This window comes from Arachis hypogaea, chromosome 19 (genome assembly GCF_003086295.3).
Source record: "Arachis hypogaea cultivar Tifrunner chromosome 19, arahy.Tifrunner.gnm2.J5K5, whole genome shotgun sequence".
Taxonomy (NCBI): domain Eukaryota; kingdom Viridiplantae; phylum Streptophyta; class Magnoliopsida; order Fabales; family Fabaceae; genus Arachis; species Arachis hypogaea.
In genome coordinates, this window is record NC_092054.1 from 46,481,808 (window position 1) to 46,504,256 (window position 22,449).

Sequence of the window (22,449 nt, forward strand, 5' to 3'; positions counted from 1 at the left end):
ACATCAAGAGAAGAGAGTTCAGAGCTGGGGATCAAGTCCTTCTCTACAACTCAAGATTGAGGTTAATGCCAGGCAAGTTGAGGTCAAGGTGGGATGGACCCTACGTGGTGGAGAAGGTAGAACCGTACGGAGTTGTCCACCTAAGCCACCCCTCAAGCCCCACCTTCTTCAAAGTCAATGGTCACCGTTTGAAGCTGTATCATTGTGTGAAGATGAAGAACAACAAGGAGTTGGAGATCTTCCTCTTGAAGGATCCAGCAAGGAAAGAGGACTGAGCTTATGGACCGTCTAACTTAAGGACGTTAAAGAAAAGTACTAGGTGGGAGGCAACCCACCATGGTATGATCTTTCTTTTTTATCATTCTATTTTCTTTATGTGCTTCTATTTATTTCGTTCTTTGTATTTGTTAATTTTTACTTCAGCATGTTTTTTCCTTTTATTCAGAAAAAGAAAGATTGCAGCTAACGCGTAAGCGTCAATGATGCACACACGTCATATGGAGGTTTGCTCTCTAGTATAATGAACAGAGAGTTATGCTGGAATTGTGCGGGAGGGGTGCCTGGCGCACAACCCACCCCACGCGATGCGTGATCCACGCGTATGTGTGATCCACGCGTACGCGTCCGTCACTAGCCATTTTGTGGCTCCACGCGTGTACGTCAGCGATGCGTACGCGTGGTATGAAAAATTGGCATCTTTTGGTACATTGAACAAAGAGTTGTGTTGATATAAGGCTAGAATCATGCATCTAGCACGAGTAGAAGTCACGGGTATGCATGACCGATGCTTACGTGTCACTGAGATTACTGCTTACCCACGCGTACGCGTGGGCGACGCGCACGCGTCATAAGCACCGAATCACTTAATTCAGCGTGCCACCTAGACCTCTTTTCTTTTACTCTTCTCTTCTTTCTCTAATCCTAATACTTCTTCATTCTTTTTCTTTCTTCCTTCTTGCTTCCTTCTTCTAACCTTCTCTCACCACCACCGGCGGACTACCATCGGAGACCACCACCTCCGGTAGCCACAATTTCCTTTCCTTTTCTTCTTTTCTTCCTACTCATCTTCTCTCATTCTTACTCCCATTTATCCCCCTATTTTCATCTTCTTTTTAAGGTTTCTTTTCTTCCTCTCTTATACTCTTTCATTCTTCTTTTATTTCTTGCACTTGACTATTTTATTTATTAATTGCATATTAGCTTTGTCATTTGTAATTTCTTTTTCATTCTTTTATCTTGCATTTTTATGTTGGTGTTGGAGTTTTATTTAGGTGATTATTTTTCTATATCTTAGCTTCTTTGTGTTATGAGGTGTGCTTTGACATTGGCATCTTATTTTGGGTATCCTATACACTTGGATTGGTTACCTTACTTCCTATTTTTAATTTGCACACTAAGTGTTTGTGAAAAAGCTCTCATGGTATTTTGATTTATTTTCTATTCTATTCTTGCACCTTAATGCCTCTTTTTCATAACCCTTGCAATCCATGTGTATTGCGTTTAGTATTCATTAATTGTCATCCTAAAAGTGTTCATTATTTTATTGCATGTGACTATTATTATTGATATTGATGCTTGAGCTACTCTTCTCATGCTTGTTACTTGCATGCTTTTATCCCTCTTGCATCTAGTTGTTATGATATGCCTTCATGATTTCGATTGATGTCTTCCTTGTATGTTGTAGCAACCATGTATTTAAGACACTATCTTTTTCTTTGGCATTCATTATCCCTTGGACTTTCTTCCTTCCGATTTTTAGCTCTCTAAATTTGACGTTCCTTCACTTTCTTCCTTCTTCAGGATGGCCATCAAGAGAGGAAAAGAGAAGGCTTCTGACAAGAAACCAGCGAATAAGGGAACTAAAAGAGCACCGGCTAAGGCGCAACCATCCACAAGGGTCAAGCCACCTACTAAGGCGGGTGAAGAGGACCATCCAAGTTGATGAAGCGGAGAAGGCATTTCCCGCACGGGACTCCGCACGATTCACTAACCGTTACTGTGAGCAGATGTTTCCCATTTTAGCAGAGAGAAACTATCATAATGAGTACCTCCTCATTCTTCCAGCTCATTTCATTGACTTTGTGGTGCCCCGCATTCAAAGGAGACAGTGGGGATTTGATAAACCCATATTTTATGATGTATTTTGTGCTCAATTTAAGTGATTTATTCAATCCTTCACCCATTTATTCATGTAAATTTCATGGTTTTACTTTTCCTTCCTTATTTTATGATATAAGTGAAAAACATGTTTCCTATGCTTTAAAAATATTAATTTTAATTACTTTTTTATTACCATTCGATGCCATGATTTGTGTGTTAAGTATTTTCAGATCTCATAGGATAGGAATGGTTCAAAGGACAAAAAGGAAACATACAAAAATGGAAGAAAAGCACAAAAATGGAGTTTTGAAGAAAAAGGCAGCGACGCGAACGCATGGACGATGCGAACGCGTGCCTAGCGCGAAAATGCAGTGACGCGAATGCGTGGATGATGCGGACGCGCGCCTTGAGCAGAACGCAAATGATACGTACGCGTGACCGACGCATACGTGTGACAAGGAAAACTCCCAGATGACGCGAACACGTGACCCACGCGGACGCGTGACAGACACTACGTACAAAAATCTGTAGAAAAATACCCCCAGCGATTTCTGGACCATTTTTTTGGCCCAAATCCAAGCCAGAAACACAGAATATAAGCCAGAGAATGAAGGAATCAAAAGAGAGACGGAGATAAAACTGAATAATTCATAATTTTAGGTTTTAGATGTAGTTTTTAGAGAGAGAGGTTCTCTCCTCTCTCTTAGGATTTAGGATTAGGATTTCTCTTATTTTTAGGATTGCTTCTACAATTACAGGTTCAATATTCCTTTAAATTACTTTCTAGTTTTATTTATTCTATTACTTTAATTGTTATTTATCTTGTCAGATTTGGCTTATGGACCATTCATGTTATGATTTTCTTAATTAATATATTTGAGGTATTTCAGATTTAATTTTTGCTTTAGTTTAATTGTGAATGATTTCAATTCAATTTAGATTTATTTTCTCTTTTTGGCTTTGGTTAAGTAATTTATAATACTTGAGTTATCAAACTCAACTGTTGATTGGAATTGGAATTCTTTGCTGGTTAATTTGTACTCCAATAACTCTAGTCTCTCCATAGGAGTTGACTAGGACCTGAGGATCAAATTAATTTGTCTACTTGACTTTCCTTTGTTTAGCAAGGGTTAATTAAAAGTGGGAGCTGAATCCAATTCTCTTCGCACCTGATAAGGATAACTAGGATAGGACTTCAATTTCTCATACCTTGCCAAGAGATTTTATTAATTATTAATTTATTTTTCTTGTCATTTAAATTACTTGCTCCTTAATTCAGAAACCCAAAATTACACTTTTACTTATAACCAATAATAAATCATACTGCCCTGCAACTCCTTGAGAAGACGACCCGAGATTTAAATACTTCAGTTATAAATTTTTATTGGGTTTTGTTACTTGTGACAACCAAACTTTTGTACGAAGGAATTTTTGTTGGTTCAAAAACTATATCTACAACGCGATTATTTTTATAAAATTCTTTACTAGCAAAAATTCTAACATCAGGATTCTTAAGGAGGCAGCCGCGAGAAGCCAATCTCTCTTGGGTAGTTGAATTCTACGCCAACTATCATTCGCCTACACTGCAATCAGTCTATGTACGCCAAAAGTAAGTCCCTATCTCCGAAGGTGCCATTCAGAGAGTACTTGATCTTTTACCTAGTCCAGAGGAGATGGATGCTTATCAAGAGGCCAAACTTGAGCGCCAGACATACCAGTTTGACTGGAACAGCGTCCTGAGAGTCATCGCCCAACCTGATAGCAATTGGATCTCTAGGCAATACCGGACTCGTCCCAAGAGCATCTCCGCCCAAGAACTCACCTTGGAGGCTCGTGTGTGGGCATAAATCATGTCCCACTACATATTTCTGAGCACTCATGAGTCTACTTTCACTGCTGACATGGTCGTTCTTGTCTGGTGCATTCTCACATAGCAACCTCTCAACTTGCCAAGACTCATTCGACAGGCTATGGGCCGGGTGCAAATCGCGGGCAGCCTACCTTTTCCCGCATTGGTTACAGACTTAGTATCTGCAGCAGGAGTCTCCTATCGGGCTGGGGATACGAGAACCATGATTCCTCGGGATGATGAATTTGTTCCAAATGGGAAGTATATCAGACCTCTAGCACCATCTGTGAGCCGGAATGAAGGCCCGACCTTCGACGCCCCTTCATCATCCGTTCAACCATCATCCACACCTCATGCACCACCACCACCCACCAATTAGTTGCTACTTGAGATCCTTGAGATGTTAGACCGGCAAAGCCGGCGGATTGAGCAAATAGAGCGCCGCAACAAGCGCCGATACAACTACTTGAAGGAGCTCGCTGTTTATACTCACCCACCTCCGGAAGAACCCGATAGCCCGGAATCCACTTCACATGACAGCATGGAGAGCCATGACAAGCCGAATAGTGGAAGTGATGATTCCAACCCCACTTTGCTCATCACTGATGGCACGGAGGACCGTGCCAAGCCTTAAATGTGGGGAGGTCGGTAACTGACTTCTGAAGGTAACATCTATCTCTCAATACCAATATTTTATTTTTTTTGTTAGATAGGATAACTTTCATGAGTAGTAGTTGCTTGCATTTAGGTATTACTTGGTTGAAGTGATAAATTCTTTTTCAAGACACTATTCTATAGCATTTCACTAATTTGAATTAAAATTTTTTGTTAAACTTGTTTGAAGATATTTAATTTGGAACATGGTTTTAGAGCTCGAACACACAAAACCAGTGAGATTTTGAACCTATTTGATTGGTTGCATTTTATCAACCCATGTTTTATTTTAGTGTGTGTTGTTCTCTCTAAAATTGTGATCTATATCTTGCTTGATTCTATATTTCCATGGTTTGATGTATGCATACACTTATGTGATTGAGGCCATGTTTTACTTAGCTCACATATCCATATGGCCTTACCCTATCACTACCCTTTGTAAGCCCATGTTGAGCCATTTTACCCCATTTATTCTTTATTTTAGCACATCATTAACTCTAAGCGTAAAACAATAAATGTCCCTAATTTGAATCCTTGATTAGCTTAGACTAGTAAAGTGTACAGGAATTAAGTGTGGGGAAATTGAATTGGGGAATACATGTTTAGAAAATTGGGTATTCTATATTCCTATATGAAAATATGAAAATAGTTGGGCACTTGTTCATGCATCTAACACATTAATCATATGCATTAACTACCTGAAAAAATAGAAAAAAAATAAAAAAATATGAATAATAAGAGAAAAAAAAAAGAAAGAAAAAAGAGAAAGCAATAAAAATAGGACAAAATGCCCCAAGGCTAATAAGTGAACTAATGCATATGACTTGTACTTAAAAGATATCAAGGTGCATGAATTTATGGAAAAATAGTTAATGGATGGCTAGGCTTTGCATTGTGATAACATGGAATGTCTTAAGTTAGGTAGGAAGTTTAGGTTAATCAAGGATTTGGATTTTTGTCCACTTAACCAAATACATTCTTACCTTGATCCTAATCCCATTACAACCCTTGAAAAGACCTCTTGATATGTGTATTTGTGCATTAAATTGTGTTGATTGGTAGAAGAAAAGTAAGTCTTAGAAAGCAATATTAGTAGAGAACCGAGAGAATCGACCCATAAACACTTGAGTGATTAGAGTGTATACACTTCTAATGAGGGTTCGGTGCTCAAGTCTTTGTTCTCGGCTTTCATGAGCTTTCTTCTTGCAAGTTTACTTGTTCTTTATTTTGAGATTTAAATTAGTGAAATTCACTTATGGTTGTTCATAGAGAATTTGTTTACTTTAAACCAAGTAGGTAGAAGCATTTTAGCATGTAGTTGCATTCGCATAGATAGGTTGCATTGCATGAGTCTCACCTTTTTCCCCTTTATTCTTTTGGTCTTCCTGAGCTTAGCATGAGGACATGATAATGTTTAAGTGTGGGAAGATTTGATACACCACTATTTTATGATATATTTTGGACTGAATTGAGTGGGTTTTATCAACTTCTCTCACACTTATTCATGTAAATTGCATGTTTTTCATTTCCTTCCTAATTTTGTGCTATGATTAAAAACATGCTTCCTAGGCCTTAAAATCATTAATTTTTAATTCTACTTTGTACCATTCGATGCCATGATGTGTTTGTTAAGTGTTTTCAGGTTTACAGGGCATGAATGACTTAAAGGATGAAGAGGAAGCATGTTAAAGTGGAAGGAACACAAGAAACTGTGGAGCTGAGAAGCGAGGAGCGACGCGCACGCATGGCTGACGCATGCGCGTGATATGAAGCATCTTACAGCCACACGTACGCGTGACCAGCGCAGGAATTCAGCGACGCGTACGCGTGGCCGACGCGAACGTGTGACAGAGCGTCACGTCTGCACTTAACAGAACTCGCTGGGGGCGATTTCTAGGCTGATTTGGACCCAGTTTCAAGCCTAAAAATACAGATTAGAGGCAGGGGGCAAGCTGAGACTAAACACACTTCACTTTCACTTTAGTTTTAGTTTTAGTTTTGAATTCTAGAGAGAGAAACACCTACTTTTCTCTAGGATTTGATGTTCTTAGTTTGGTTTTGAATTGGATCTTGAGAGAGCTGCTACTACTTTCCATTAGAGTCAATTTTCTTCCAGTTTTCTCTTCCAATTTTCCTATTACTCTTTTCCTTTTGTTTATTTTGCATCCACGTTTGGATCTTGTCACTTTTGACTATTATTAATGCATTGAAATATTTTTATATTTATTTTTATTGCTTGTTTGATTCGTGTTGATTATTATCTGTGCCAGTTTTAATTTGATTAATTTCTCAGAATTACCATATCTTTTATTTATTCCTATTATGTTTTATTGAAAATGGCATTCATGTTAATGACTTAAAGCTCTCAACTTGACTTAGGGATTAATTAATTGAGATCCCTTGAGTTGTGATACTCAAGTGTTGATCCGTAATTGGGAATTGCTGGCTAACTCAATTTTCACCAACTATAGTCCTCCCCTATGAGTGACTTGGACTTGTGAATCAGAGTTAGTGAAAACCACTTGACTTTCCTTCAATTGTTAGAGGATAACAAAGTGGAAGCAATGAACCTTTACTATCATACTTGGGGAAGACAACAAGGATAGAAACCCCAATTATCTCCCCTAACCAAGGCCTTTTATTTCAAACACATAACATCTTTTGTTAATTGCTCATTGCGTTAATTTCTAGTTATTTATTTATCCATTCTCAACCTCAAAAATATCCAGAAAAATCCTGATCAATAATTTGCATCATTGTGTCAACTCTTTGGGAAACGACACGGGATTCTACTCCCAGTTATTTATTCTTAATTATGACACACTTTTAAATTGATAGTGGAATTTTCATCGGTTAAAACTGTACTTGCAACGCCATTTTTATCAGAATTTCTTAACCGACATTTTTCCACCCACCATAGATACATAAATTACCAATGCATTCGTATCTTAGTCCCACCACTACTTTTTTCTGATTCGGCCATAACAAATTAACATTGCCTTTAATTTGCTTCCCAGTATTAACGTTAATTTTTGCCTTGATTATTCTGGATTATAACTTTAAATATCCTTACGTCAATGATCTTTCTGATGCTATTGCCTATCTTTCTTCCAGCCTCCAGCATTTTAAAACTCTCGAGAAGACTCCAAAACTGAATCCAAATCGAAAAGATTTCTATCACATTCTTCCTTTCGTGATCCTTCTCCTTTTGTCTCCTTACATGAATACGTAATTTTTAAAGAGTTACGGAGTTCCCTATTCAATACGAATCACATCCAATTCATTATCAAAGAAGAATTGAAACGGATTCTTTCCACGTGCAGCAACTAAAAATCATTCGCACTATCCCAAATGGTGCTTAATGCTTTCTCTATAGTACTATTGAGAAGGTTTTATCAGCAAAAAATTTTTCAATGAGTCTATGAATACACGTATTAGTCCCTTGTCTCACATCTTCTTCCTCCAAAATAATCACATTCTCTATTTTTTCATCATGCTCTTGATTGGTATTTTGATTAGAGTCTCTTCCCTTCTCTATGGTGATATATTACACTAGTTTTGAAGTTAAAAAAAAAAATTAAAAGAGTTGAGAATTGACAAAAAAAAATAGTTATATTCAAAAAATTTCAACAAAATATTAGAGAATTTTAATTAAGTCACTCTTAATTTTTATTAATTTCTATTTTTAACATTATAATAATATAATAAATTAATTATATATTTTATAAAATTTTATTAAATTAAATCAATGGATGTTAATTAAAGGTCATGTCACTCTTACAATGATTAAAGTATATCAATGCTATTAATTATTTAAGAAGTTAGACTCATCAAATTTAAAATATTAATGATTTGTTGATCTGTTAAATTTTTACATCAAAACATGCTAAATCAAAATTCATAGCCCCACACATTCATATTGGGAGACAGAAAAAAACATATGTAGAACCAACATAAGCACATGTTCTCTAATTTCTATCCGCTAATAAAAACAAAATAGAACCAGAGAATTCAGGTATTTTTGTTGTGATAGCTATTAACTTTATTTGGTGATGCCAATTAATATTTGCACCGTCATTGGAATTTGAGAGGAAGCTTCATTAACTGTGATCTAAATGCATGCAACTTTAGTTCTTATAATACTTAAATATATATAAAAAATTAAATAATGTATATCCTATATATAATGGACCTATATATAATATTCTCATCATCATTATTGTACGTTCAAATTAAAGCTTGTAGCTGGTTCAATTATTATTTCATTTATATCAAGCGGAGGTACTGCTTATTTAGTTTTAAAATCTTATCTTTGCGAATAATAATATATACTATGCCATGGTTATTTTGATGATAAACTTTTAACCAAAATTCTGGTTATTTGGATCATATCATCTTATTTTGACAATAAAAATCTAATAAAAATTCTATTATATCTTTAGTATTTTTTTCAAATTTTTTTGTGTTGTCAAAATAGTTGACTAACTGGACAGAGAAGAAATAATAAGAGCAAAGGATATAATAGTATAAAAAATTCTATTAAAATCAAAAAAATTTTCTTTTTTGAGAAAAAAAAAATCCAACGTGCTCGGTAGGGTAGCCTATCCACCATATGGGATAAAAATTGGTTCGGGTAAGATAGGATCCGAGTTTAAGTATATCTTATCCTATTTTATATGTATTTTATATATAACACATATTTTATAAAAATTAGATATACAGTAAAAGAGGTAAAAGTTGATTTAGTTAGAATAGAATACGAGTTTAGGTGTATTTTATCCTACTCTATTTGTATTTCATATATAACACATATTTTATAAAAATTAAATATATATAATAAAAGAGGTGAAAGTTGATATTACAATCTTTTTTATATAATGACTTAAAATAAATGAACAACTACTAAACTAATTAGTTAATTTAGTATTTTAAAGTATTTCTATATTTATAAAGTTAATACAAAATAAAAATAAAACAAAATTTTGATATTTTTGTAAATAGAATAAGATAGAATAGAATGTAGAATTTTAGGGTACAGCTAGTATTAAAGTTGAGAGATTCTCAACCCACGAGTAGAATAAAATAGAGTTTTAATAAAAATTTTAATCCGCAGATAAAATTAAGGTAGAATCTAAACCCTATTTTATTCTACCTATTGCCATATACAATTTATGTGAAAAATTTTGAAATCAGGCTGGCCAAATATATATAAAAAAAATTAAAAATGAAAAAAGTGTTGGAAGTAGATCGCTCAATTCACATTTAGTTGCAACACTATAAACACTGAATGCATGCTTTTTTGACTTTTAACTGCTTATTCTAATAGTTATGAACCACTCTTCAATTTTTGACCAAAATTAAATTGCAAATGAATTCCTCAAATATGTCATGCTGTCAAATTATATTTGGTATTTTCGTTTCCTAATTTTTCTACGAAGAGAAACTTTTGGAGTAATGGAAAAAATAAATAAATGATAATACGAGAGAAATAATAAATCAAAGTTATTTTAATATAATTAAAAAATATAAAATAAAACAAGTGATAATTGAAACATATAAAATAAAATAATTTTAGATTGTTTTGAACTATTTTTCTATTATTTCTCAAATACTTTTGTAAAATAAAATATTAGGTTCCAAAGCAATATAAGAATAAATTTTTCATTTTTGTCTTAAAAGTCTAGAGAGAGGCCAAGTCAAACAAATTAAACTAATGGCTTGGAAAGTAGTTTCCAAGCTTTTTCTGATACTGTCATGCAAAAGAGGTGCTTATATACAAGACTCATTCAACGAAATTAACTTGACATTTTTTTCTACTTATTAAAAATTCATGTGGAGAGAAAAAACTTTACACTAGTTTATATTTATGGTGAAGAGTATTACTTCCAACATATGGAATACTTACAAAAAAATATTTATAAATCCTTAGCTATAACAATGAATGTTTGAGCATTTTTTTAATGTTTAATTTGTTGGAAATCATATGAAATTAAAATATAGATAAAATAGAATAATAAGCGAGTGTAATATTTGAAAACTAAAAAAATGCGAGTGTTGTAATAATACATGAAAGTATCCTTGTAATTAATTTACCTTAAACATTTTTAGTGAGGATTATGAAAAAAATCTCTTCTAAGGTTAGTTTGATTTGTTTATATGAAATTTTTAAATATTTTTTAATTTAACATTATTTAATTAAATAATGTAATAAACACTTTAGATTGTTAATATTCCATTATTTGACTATCAATTTGAGACCTAATAGTACTATAAATTCTATGGTAATACATTATGGCATCCCTCAAGTAGTTTAATAAATTATATGACCATGATCCAATTAGAGATACTTAATATTATATTATATATGGTGCCATTTGGATTACTTGGATGCTTACTTCTTTACTTTAGTTCTTTTACGCTATCTTAGTCAATTAGATTCTTAACTTGTGGAGAGTGCAAATTTAAGCGATAAATTAGAAAAGTTTTATTTATAGCAACATTCCAACTAAAGTATTGTTACGGATCCGGCTCACGGATCCTACACCCAGAACGGTCTCCGAACTCAGTTACCAGGGTCCGATCCCCTTCGTCCTTCCAGAAGGTCCGGAACCAACCCACTAGAGCTCCTAAACCAACTTTCGAATTCAAACGTCTCTCTTATCTTAGCCAAATAAGATAAGATAAGATAAGATAATTCAAACGTCTCCCTTATCTTAGCCAAATAAGATAAGATAAGATATTCACCATCACCTATAAATAGAAGACCCAGGTCCCTCCAGGTATTCATTCATTCCTCACACCTTCTACCTCTTAGATCCATTCTGACTTGAGCGTCGGAGTGTCTTTGCAGGTACCACCCCGCATTGCTCCAGGCAAGTGATCCGGCATCTGCCTCAACCCGCAAGTTCTCGATCCATCTCTCAACCCGTACCAGAGATATCTTGTACATTGGCGCCGTCTGTGGGGACTTTGCAACGTTGTGGCGGCATGGCGGATAACCCAGAAGAGCAATCATCAAACTCAGATTTCTTGCGTATAACTGAGAGCAAAAAGGAATAATGTTTCCTTAACTTGCATCACCTTTGCATGTTTATGCATCCTTTCGCCCTACTCCAACGGCGAAATCCCAAAGGAATAATGTTTCCTTAACTTGCATCACCTTTTGCAGGTTTATGCACCCTTTCGCCCTACTCCAACGGTGAAATCCCAAAGGAATAATGTTTCCTTAACTTGCATCACCTTTGCATGTTTACGCACCCTTTCGCCCTACTCCAACGGCGAAATCCCAAAGGAATAATGTTTCCTTAACTTACATCACCTTTGTAGCGATAACACACCTTCGCCCTATTCCAACGGCGAAATCCCAAAGGAACAATGTTACTTGCAATTACCTTCTTAGTAATAACACTCTTTATGCACCCTCGCCCTACTCCAACGGTGAAATTCCAAATCCTCTGAGCCCAAAGTCTCGCCTCCCTTTAGTGGGACACCTCCACCTCTTGGACCCTCTCATTCACCACTCCCTCATCCGTCTCTCCAAGCGCCATGGCCCCATCTTCTCCCTCTACTTCGGCTTCATACCCACCGAGGTTGCTTCTTCTTTTGAACTCTTCAAGCTCTTCCTCCAAACCCACGAGGTCACCTCTTTCAACACTAGGTTCCAAACCTCTGTCATCCGCCACCTCACCTGTGACAACTCTGTCGCCATGACATCATGAACGACCTCCTTAAATGCTACCACCGTGGCCAAGCTCAGACCTCTCAGGAGCCAATAGATCAAGAAAGTTCTCAAGGTTCTTGCACAGATACGGGGGATAGCCAAATCGTGGCGGCATGACGGAGAACCTCGAGGAGCAATCCTCCACCCGACACCCCAACTCAAACCCACAAAGCCCAACTCCCGAACTCCAAGATAACACTCCTCCCACCCATGGGAGGATAATAAACGCGGCACATCGCCAACCAACCCCAACCCATCAACAACCAAGAGAGGACAATCGTCCTTCCACTGAAGCCCGGCCACCCGATGGCCTGGGAGAGAAGGGGGTCCAGATAATCCAAGAGTTGTGCCTCAGGGTGCAAAACCTCAAAGGCCGAGTCACACCCAAAGAACGGTACCACCCGGAGCATACAAGCCAAGCGACCTCCAGGACCTAATCTCATCGCGATACCAGGAATACCAGGCCCCCTGAGCAACAACACTGCAAACAGCACGATCGCAGCATTTCCCTAGACCCGAAACACCGACGCGAAGAAGACGACCGACGGCACCATCGGGAGGCCAAACGAGTAGGAAACATGCACGTGATAATGGAAGCCATCCCATTCACAGAAAAATTCTTGAGAGCCAAACTCCTGAAGGACTTCAACAAGCCTACTGACATGAAATAGGACGGGACTAACGATCCCTGGGAACACCTAACGGCCTTCGAGGCCAGGATGAACCTGGAAGGAGCCGCCAACATGATCCGGTGTAAGGCCTTCTCGATAACCTTAGCTGGCCCTGCGATCAAATGGTTCAACGCCCTCCCCAACAGATCCATAACTGGCTTCCACGATATCTCACGAAAGTTCATGGCCCAATTCACCACCAGAATCACCAAAGCTAAACACCCCATCATCTTATTAGGGGTCACACAGAAACAAGACGAATCCACACGAAAATACCTGGACCGCTTCAACGATGAATGCCTAACGATTGATGGACTCACGGATTCCGTCGCAAGCCTTTGTTTAACCAATGGGCTTATGAACGAAGACTTCCACAAACACCTCACCACCAAGCCAGTATGGACGATGCACGAGATCCAAAACATCGCCAGAGACTACATAAACGACGAGGAGGTCAGCCAGGTCGTCGCCGCCAATAAACGGCAACACGGCAACACCCCACACGGCAACCCGACTCCCCGCCATAATCCGATGCCCAGAGAAAGTCAAATAGACCAACCCAAACAAACCAACACAAACCGACCATCCAGGATCGGGAAATTCTCGAACTACACCCCCTGACAGCCTCGATTACCGAGATATACCACTAGATAGTGGATTGGGGTATTATCCCGAAAGCCCGACAACTCAGAGAAAGAACGGGTGGCAACAAGACCCTTTACTGCAACTACCACCGAGGTTACGGACACAGGACACAAGATTGTCTCGACCTTAAAGATGCCCTCAAACAAGCTATAAGAGACGGCAAAACCCCAGAGTTCGCCAAAATCATCAGAGAACCAAAACGCGCGGAAAAAGACAGGTCGCCTAAAAGGAAAGGATGCAACCTGAGAACACAAAAACAACCTCCCAGGGAAAGTCCAGAAGACGACCCGGCCATAGTAGTAAATGTCATCACGGGCAAGGATGTGTCAAGCAAGTCAAGATCAACACTAAAAAAGGACCTCAAAGTCTTGGCCGTCAGAGATCAAGCCCCAGCTACCACAGCCGACAAAACGATAACTTTCTTGCCCGAGGATTGCCAGCACAGCACCTCGGCCGAAGACGCACCTTTCGTCATCTCGGCGAAAATTGGAACAGGACTAGTTCAGAGAATACTGGTGGACACCGACGCAGACTCCAACATCCTCTTCCGAGGTGCCTTCGACAAGCTCGAGCTCCGCAACGAAAATCTCCAAACATACCGCAACAGTGTCACGAGACTCGGAGACAACTTCCTCAAGCCAGACGGTTCCATCATTCTTCCCCTTACCATAGGGACGGGAAGCCAGAGGAAGACAATCATGTCCGAGTTCGTGGTCCTCAAGAACTCCACCGCTTATAACGTCATCCTCGGAAGGAAAACAATCAACGACCTCTCCGCCGTCATCTTTACCAAATACCTTCTAATGAAGTTCACGGCAGAAGATGGCTTCGTCGGAACCATCCACGAAGACCGGGAAACCGCGGTAGAATACGACAACATCAGCCTAGCCCTACGCAAGAGATTCCGAGACGCAGCAGGAATCTTCCTTTCTGATCTCGATGCACACCAAAATCCACGCAGAACCATGGGAGGAAACGACAAAGAAGCAAAGTAGGGCCTTGCAGACAAGGTCAGGAGTATAGCACACCTATGTGAGCTAGTCTTAAAATAGAGAATAAGCCTAAGGTACAATGGCAGCACGGTACGACGAGACTTCGGACCAGGAGACCTCGTCTTATGACAAACAACATCGGTCTACCCACTCCCAATAAAACGGATATCCAAATAATAAAACGGATATCCAAATAAGTAAACGGCTACCCGGGAATCGATCACCCCGAAGCCAATAAAACGGATATCCAAATAACAAAACGGGTATCCAAATAACAAAAATAGCGGCCCGGGGATCGATCACTCCGAGGCCAATAAAACGGATATCCAAATAATAAAACGGATATCCAAATAAGTAAATGGCTACCCGGGAATCGATCACCCCGAGGCCAACAAAATGGATATCCAAATAATAAAACGGATATCCAAATAAGTAAACGACTACCCGGGAATCAATCACCCCGAAGCCAATAAAATGGATATCCAAATAATAAAACGGATATCCAAATAAGTAAACGGCTACCCGGGAATCGATCATTCCGAGGCCAACAAAACGGATATCCAAATAAGCAAACGGCTACCCAGGAATCGATCACCCCGAAGCCAATAAAACGGATATCCAAATAATAAAACGGATATCCAAATAAGTAAACGGCTACCCGGGAATCGATCACTCTGAGGCCAACAAAACGGATATCCAAATAATAAACCGGATATCCAAATAAGCAAACGGCTACCCGGGAATCGATCACCCCGAAGCCAATAAAACGGATATCCAAATAATAAAACGGATATCCAAATAAGTAAACGGCTACCCGGGAATCGATCACCCCAAAGCCAATAAAACGGATATCCAAATAATAAAACGGATATCCAAATAAGTAAACGGCTACCCGGGAATCGATCACCCGAGGCCAATAAAACGGATATCCAAATAACAAAATGGATATCCAAATAACAAAAATAGTGACTCGTGAATCGATCACCCGCAAAGCCAACAAAACGGGAATCCAAATAAGCTAAATAAACAAAGTCTTGAAATCGGCCCACCAAGAGGCCTAAAATAAGTTCACAATAACGGCCCAAAAAAGGCCACACAAAACAAGCATGAGCTGACGGTCTTCCAATTCGCGGAAATCCATATTGACCAACATCCTACCAATTGGTACATGATGACGTCACGCCTTTTTCAAGCCCCTCACAGTCTCCCGAACTACAGAGAATCAGACTCTCCAATGACTTAGCATTGAGACCAAGAAAGCATACTCTCATGCTCCGGGGGCAACTGTTCCAGACCCGATCTCCGGGCCCTTCTTCGGAACGGTCATCAAACCCGGCATGTGATGAGATGCCCAAACAATGCGCTCCTGGCCTAACCATGAAACGGCTAGGAACTCCCCAAATCCTCGACCTCGATCGGAAAAACCAAACAACGATCTCCTTGCCAAACCACAATGGCGAGAAAAATGTTTCTCCAGCGATGAGACTGAGCACACTCACTCTCTCGCTCCGGGGGCAACTGTTACGGATCCGGCCCACGGATCCTACACCCAGAACGTTCCCCGAACTCGGTTACCAGGGTCCGACCCCCTTCGCCCTTCCAGAAGGCCCGGAACCAGCCCACTAGAACTCCTAAACCAACTTTCGAATTCAAACGTCTCTCTTATCTTAGCCAAATAAGATAAGATAAGATAAGATAAGATAATTCAAACGTCTCCCTTATCTTAGCCAAATAACATAAGATAAGATATTCACTATCACCTATAAATAGAGGACCCAGGTCCCTCCAGGTATTCATTCATTCCTCACACCTTCTACCTCTTAGATCCATTCTGACTTGAGCGTCGGAGTGTCTTTGCAGGTACCACCCCCCATTGCTCCAGGCAAGTGATCCGACATCTGCCTCAACCCACAAGTTCTCGATCCATCTCTCAACCCGTACCAGAGACATCTTGTACATATATATATATATATATATATATATGTATATTATTCAAAATATAAAATTAAAGCTAATGAAACTATCCTCATATAAAAGTAATATCTCATATGAAAAGTACAAAGTCATATTTAATTTCTACTAGGACTATCATTGACCATTCATGTTAAAAACGAAAAAAAAAATCTCTGATTTTATAATTTTAAAATACATAAATTTTTAATTAATTAAAAATATAAAAATATCTTTTATTTTTTAAAAAGTAAGATATTTAAATTTGTCAATCTAAAATATATAAAGATAAATAAATTTTTTAAAAGAACTTAAATATCTTTCATTTTTAATAATAAAAAATATTTTTATATTTTTAATTAATAAAAAATTTATTTATCTTTAAAATAAAAAGTTAAAAACTTATTTATCGTTTTTCTGATAGATAATTTGAAGCAAATGAATAAGGCGATTCCTCAATATATGTTATTGAGTCATGCATGCTACATGAATACGGGAATTTTTTACTTATCAACTGCTATTTTTAGAATTAATTATTGAATTATTACATTTTAAAATATATTACTGAATTGTTATCTTTTTATCATGGTAGTAATATGTTTTAAAATAATAATAATTTGATAATAAATTTTAAAAACAGTAACAAATAAATGAAAAGATGTGAATACAAAAATTAATTAACAATAATTGGTCATTAAAATAGAATAAAATAATATATAAATATACTATAACTAATTTATGGTGTTCATTAAAAAAAAATCTTTACAATATTTTCTCTAGTTTCTCACAATGACTTGAGTACTACTTGTTTATTTGAGTACTGTTTGAATATTTTGTTTATCTAATACGATACTCCACTTATTGTGTTAAATTTCCTAAAATAAAAATAATAGACCCATGGTAAAAAGCCAGAAATCAACTAAGAATAGACCCAAAATTTCAAGGAAACCAATTTCACTTTTTTCAAAGTTGCACACTTGCTTATTCAAAAAGTTAGTTGCTGATAATAACAATCTGAAGTATAAAACATATTTAAAATATGTGCATTTGAATGACTTTTTTATTAGTTTTTAATTTTTATCTAGAAAAATCATCACTAATAAAAAGATGAAGCTTTAGATGGACCCCTCATCACAGAGTATAGCCCTCACCATAGAATATAGAAGACGCAGGTAAAATAATTACTCCAAAATCCTCAACCTATCTCATTTTGCTTATAAATTCTTAACATTCTTAATTGAACTGAAATTTAATTTATGATATGATTTCACTGTGTATCAATAAATGTGCTACTTATACACATCTTTACAAATTTCACGTTGGAAAACCAAAATCGTGGCCAAATAATAATTATAAAAAAAAAAACAAACAAAAGAATAAATACAAAAGAACCATTTAAGTTGGGTTCATAGAAAGCTCAGTTAAACCGGTAGATGGTCTATTTCTGATGTTGCTGTTGGTGCAGTCAGAACTGGTGGTGCAGCTGCTGGAGCAGCCGATGAACTTCCGCCGCCGGCGCTATTAGCCACCCGTGGTGACTTAATTGACGACGCCCTAACGAGAAACGGTGGCGCCATAGTGAAAATCCACCGGTCCGACTTAAAAACCCGGTCTAACCGCCTTGTAGACCAGCCCCTACTACTTCCTTCTCCGCCCCCAGTTCGGTAACCCCTCTTTGAGCTCCCTTCTCTCGGCAAAATAACCAAGCTCCTCGCTCGGTTCAACTGAGGTTCTAGAATCTTCTTCCTCACTTCCAAAGGCAATCTTAAAGTGAACCGCTCTGTGTCCTCACCTGGTTGGACCAGCGAGTGCCCGGTCGAATGTGATCTCGGAAACCTCCTCGGCCTCCCCGACCGGGAACCCCTGGTGCGGTTCAAATTCAACGCCTGGTTCATATTCAAACACAATACTTCCCGTTCATCAACACTTACCCTTTCATTCTTATTACTCTCCAGATTCTCACTTTCTTGCTCCACAGCAACTACGACGTCGCTTTGGTTCCGCGATTCCAAATTGCGCGGCGAGGACAACTCGTCGTTTGCCAACTCCGGAATCACGACGGCGGCGGCGCCGCGTACGGAGTCTCCCGGTTGTGGGAGGAGGTCGGCTCTGCAAACCGGACACGTGGTGTGAGACTCGAGCCACTCGTCGATACACTCAGGGTGGAACACGTGGTCGCATTTGGGAATCAAACGCAGCGTTTCAGTGTCTTCAAACTCGTTGAGGCACACTGCGCATTCGAGTGCTCCCTTTCCAATCTTGTGGATTTTTACGACTGAGTACTCTAAGGTTGGGAACGAGTCGATGACGGCAGGGTCGAGACCTCGGTGACCACGGCGGGATCTGCCGGTGGCGACAAGGTGGCGGATGCTGGCGGAAGGAGAGTCGGAGCAGTGGCGGATGTAGATGGAGAAGAATCCCATGAGGAAGAGTGCGGAGACGAGGATTACAACTATGATCGCCATGGAAGGGCTGAAACGGTTGTAGTAATTGTTGTTTTGGTTGTTGTTATCGGATTGTGCTCCGGTGAAGGGAAAGAAGAGAAGCAGGTGAAAGAGAAAGAAGGAGAGAAGGATAATTGCGTCATTTGGACGGTTATGCAAAATGGAGGTCATGGTGGTGTTGTTTTTGGTCACTGAACAACGTTTTGTTGAGTTGTAGAGAATAGAAGAAAGAAAATAAGGGTGTTAAGAGTGAAGGGGGTTTAGCTTATAAATGGAAAAAGTGGGAATCGCTGCCAGTTGTTGAGGAACGGAAGGTAAGAATGAAGCTGAGGGTTTGTATGTTTGATTGAAATCTAATTAATTAAGTGATTTAAAGTTGTGGTCAGAGACGGTGTACTACGTGGACTAACTTAATGCCGCCGAAGCTTCCATAGAAAAAATATTTGGGGGACCAACTCTATTAGGAAGGAAATTAATTAGGAAGGCAGTTAATTAATGAAAAAAAAAAGTTCACTAACAAAAAAAATAGAGACCATTTAAATAAAGACACAAAAAATGATTTTTTTTTAAAGATGTGTACACGTATCATAATATGATTGAACATTTTTATTAAACCGGTTAATAAGCTATTTTTTAATAAACCACAACAAAATCAGTTTATCATAGCAAAAATAATAAGTCCAATTGTCTGTATTATAATTATTAGATCTGGTTTGTTTCGATCGATTTACACAATATGAACCGAATTATATTTAAATTCTTTTATAAAAAGATAAATATATCCTTGATTTTTTATTTTGCAGATATTTAAATTCATAATAATTTAAAATACAATTAAGTTCCTATAAAAAAATTTCTAACCCTAACCCCTTATCTCTGCCCAAGCCAAAATTCAAGCCTAACGGTGAAATAATTTACAGCCTTCTGGATCGTGGTTTAAGGTTTGGCTCTGTGATTTACCTGATCTACCAAAGCTTGGAAGGTTTTGCAATGGAAATATTGCCTTAAAATTTTCATTACCAGACAAATTCTCACTAATCGATTACCAAAAGATGGAGAGCTTTTGTGCAGGTGCTGTCAGTGTCAATAGGTGGACAGAAGTTGAATTTAAGGAGGATAAAGATCCAGTTTTATTGGAAGTTGATCTCAACTCTGCTGTACGGAAAGCATTTGAAGGAATGGTAAGTGTTCCGAGGGTTACCTGAAACTGTAGGTTGATCTCGGACGAGATCTGCGGTGGTCGTGGCTTTCCCTTTTAATGCACGCTTTTCATTGGTCCAACTTCTATTGTCGATCCTTCCTAAGTTATTTTTAGTAATCCATTTTTAGTCAGACCTTGTCAGGCCACTTTTTATGGAGGTCCGACTTCTTCTTTGTGGGTCCTTCTTAAGTTATTTTTAGTAGTCCATTTTTAGTCAGACCTCGTCAGGCCACTTTTTATGGATTACTTTTTATAACTTTTTGCGTTGGTCGTTTTGTTTCGACCTCTTTGTAAGTTATTTTTAGCAGTCCATTTTTAGTCAGACCTCGTCAGGCCACTTTTTTGGATAACTTTTTACAACTTTTTGCGTTGGTCGTTTTGTCCGACCTCTTTGTAAGTTATTTTTAGCAGTCCATTTTTAGTCAGACCTCGTCAGGCCACTTTTTATGGATTACTTTTCATAACTTCTTGCATTGATATGTTTTAATCGCTTGCACTTTGCCGACCTTGTCGTGATCGAACGGTGAATTTGGTTTTCACGTTGTCGACCTTGTCGTGATCAAATGGTGAATTTGGTTTTCACGTTGTCGACCTTGTCGTCATCGGGCGGTGAATTTGGTTTTCACCTTGCCAACCTTGTCATGACCGGACGGTGAATTTGGTTTTTACCTTGCCGACCTTGTCGTGATCGGAAAATGAATTTTTTCGCTCAAATCAATACGTCTTGGTAGGAAACCTTTTAGGGAATCTGAAAAATTTTATTCAAGTAGAAAATAGACATATAGACAAGAATGTATTCATATAAGTGCTTACCCTTCTAAATCGGGCAATTTTGTAGATCTTGGCTTGGTGCCTCATTAAAAAACCTTTTTCAGGAAAAAGAGTGCACCTTAACCTAAGATCTTTATTATTGTCTAACTATAGTACCTTCTTAGATTACAGGCATGCCATGACCTTGGTAGCTCTCGTCCCTTGAGGTCAGACACCTTGTAGCAGCCTTTTCCCAGTACCTCTACAACTCGGTAAGGTCCTTTCCAGTTAGCTACTAGCTTCCCCTCTCCTGATTGACCTGCTCTGATGTCATTTTGGATTAGGATGAGATCGTTGCAGGTGAAGCTTCGCGGATTACCCTCTGATTATACCTTGAAGTCATTTGACGCTTTAGCGCTTCCTCTCTAATTCGAGCTCCTTCTCGGACCTCGGGTAGTAGGTCAAGCTCTTCTCTTTGATTTTGGGAGTTGGCTTCTTCATTGTAGAGGATTATTCTAGGAGATCCTTTCTCTATCTCCACTGGGATCATTGCCTTAATTCCGTAAGCAAGTCAGAAAGGTGATTCTCCTATGGTGGAGTGCAGAGTTGTCCAATATGCCCATAAGACTTGTGGGAGCTCTTTGGCCGAAGCTCCCTTTCCGTCCTGTAGTCTCCGTTTTAACCCAGCTAGTATGACTTTGTTGGCAGCTTCTGCCTGTCCGTTAGCTTGTGGGTGTTCTACAGATGTGAATTGGTGCTTTATTTTCAAGTCAGCTACCAAGTTTCTAAAGCCTATATCCGTAAATTGAGTGCCATTATTTGTGGTGATGGAGTAAGAGACTCCAAACCTTATAATAATATTCCTGTATAGAAACTTCCGACTTCTTTGAGCAGTGGCATTGGCTAGGGGCTCTGCCTCAATCCATTTTGCGAAATAGTCCACCCCTACAATGAGAAATTTGACTTGTCCCGATCCTTGGGGAAAGGGTCCGAGTAGGTCTAGCCCCCATTTTGCGAATGGCCAGGGTGACGTCACACTGATGAGCTCTTCTGGTGGGGCGACGTGGAAGTTAGCATGCTTCTGACATGGTGGGCATGTTTTAATGAATTCTGTTGCTTCTTTTTGTAAGGTTGGCCAGAAGAATCCAACTCGTAGTATCTTTTTGGAAAGAGCTCGTGCCTCCAAGTGGTTGCCACACATGCCACTGTGTACTTCTTCCAGGACTTCCCTGGTGTTGGAGGTTGGTACGTATTTTAGGAGGGGTGTTGAGATCCCTCTTCTGTATAAGATGTTGCCTACTATGGTGTAGTGCTGTGCTTCGCGTATCAACCTCTTTGCCTCCTTCTTATCTGTGGGGAGTGCCTCTGTCTTGAGGTAGTTGATTATGGGGGTCATCCACCACTGATCTTGACCTGATATGGTTATGATCTTTTCTTCCTCTAAGATTGATGGGCTTTGCAATATTTCCTGGA

The 22,449-nt window shown here is 38.5% G+C and overlaps 2 protein-coding genes across 2 annotated transcripts; one reads left to right on the top strand and one right to left on the bottom strand.

The window, feature by feature from the left end:
• The first annotated feature begins 13,042 nt into the window (after positions 1-13,042).
• On the top strand, positions 13,043-14,634 carry LOC112778313 (uncharacterized). Its single transcript, XM_025822644.1, has 2 exons — positions 13,043-13,447; positions 13,645-14,634. Exons 1-2 carry the CDS (start codon positions 13,043-13,045, stop codon positions 14,632-14,634), a joined length of 1,395 nt encoding a protein of 464 aa, XP_025678429.1.
• Positions 14,635-17,789: 3,155 nt separating this feature from the next.
• Positions 17,790-19,404, bottom strand: LOC112777246 (E3 ubiquitin-protein ligase ATL6). Its single transcript, XM_025821579.3, has one exon. The coding sequence runs from the start codon at positions 19,194-19,196 to the stop codon at positions 18,003-18,005; it is 1,194 nt and encodes a 397-aa protein (XP_025677364.1). The 5' UTR covers positions 19,197-19,404; the 3' UTR covers positions 17,790-18,002.
• Positions 19,405-22,449: the final 3,045 nt, after the last annotated feature.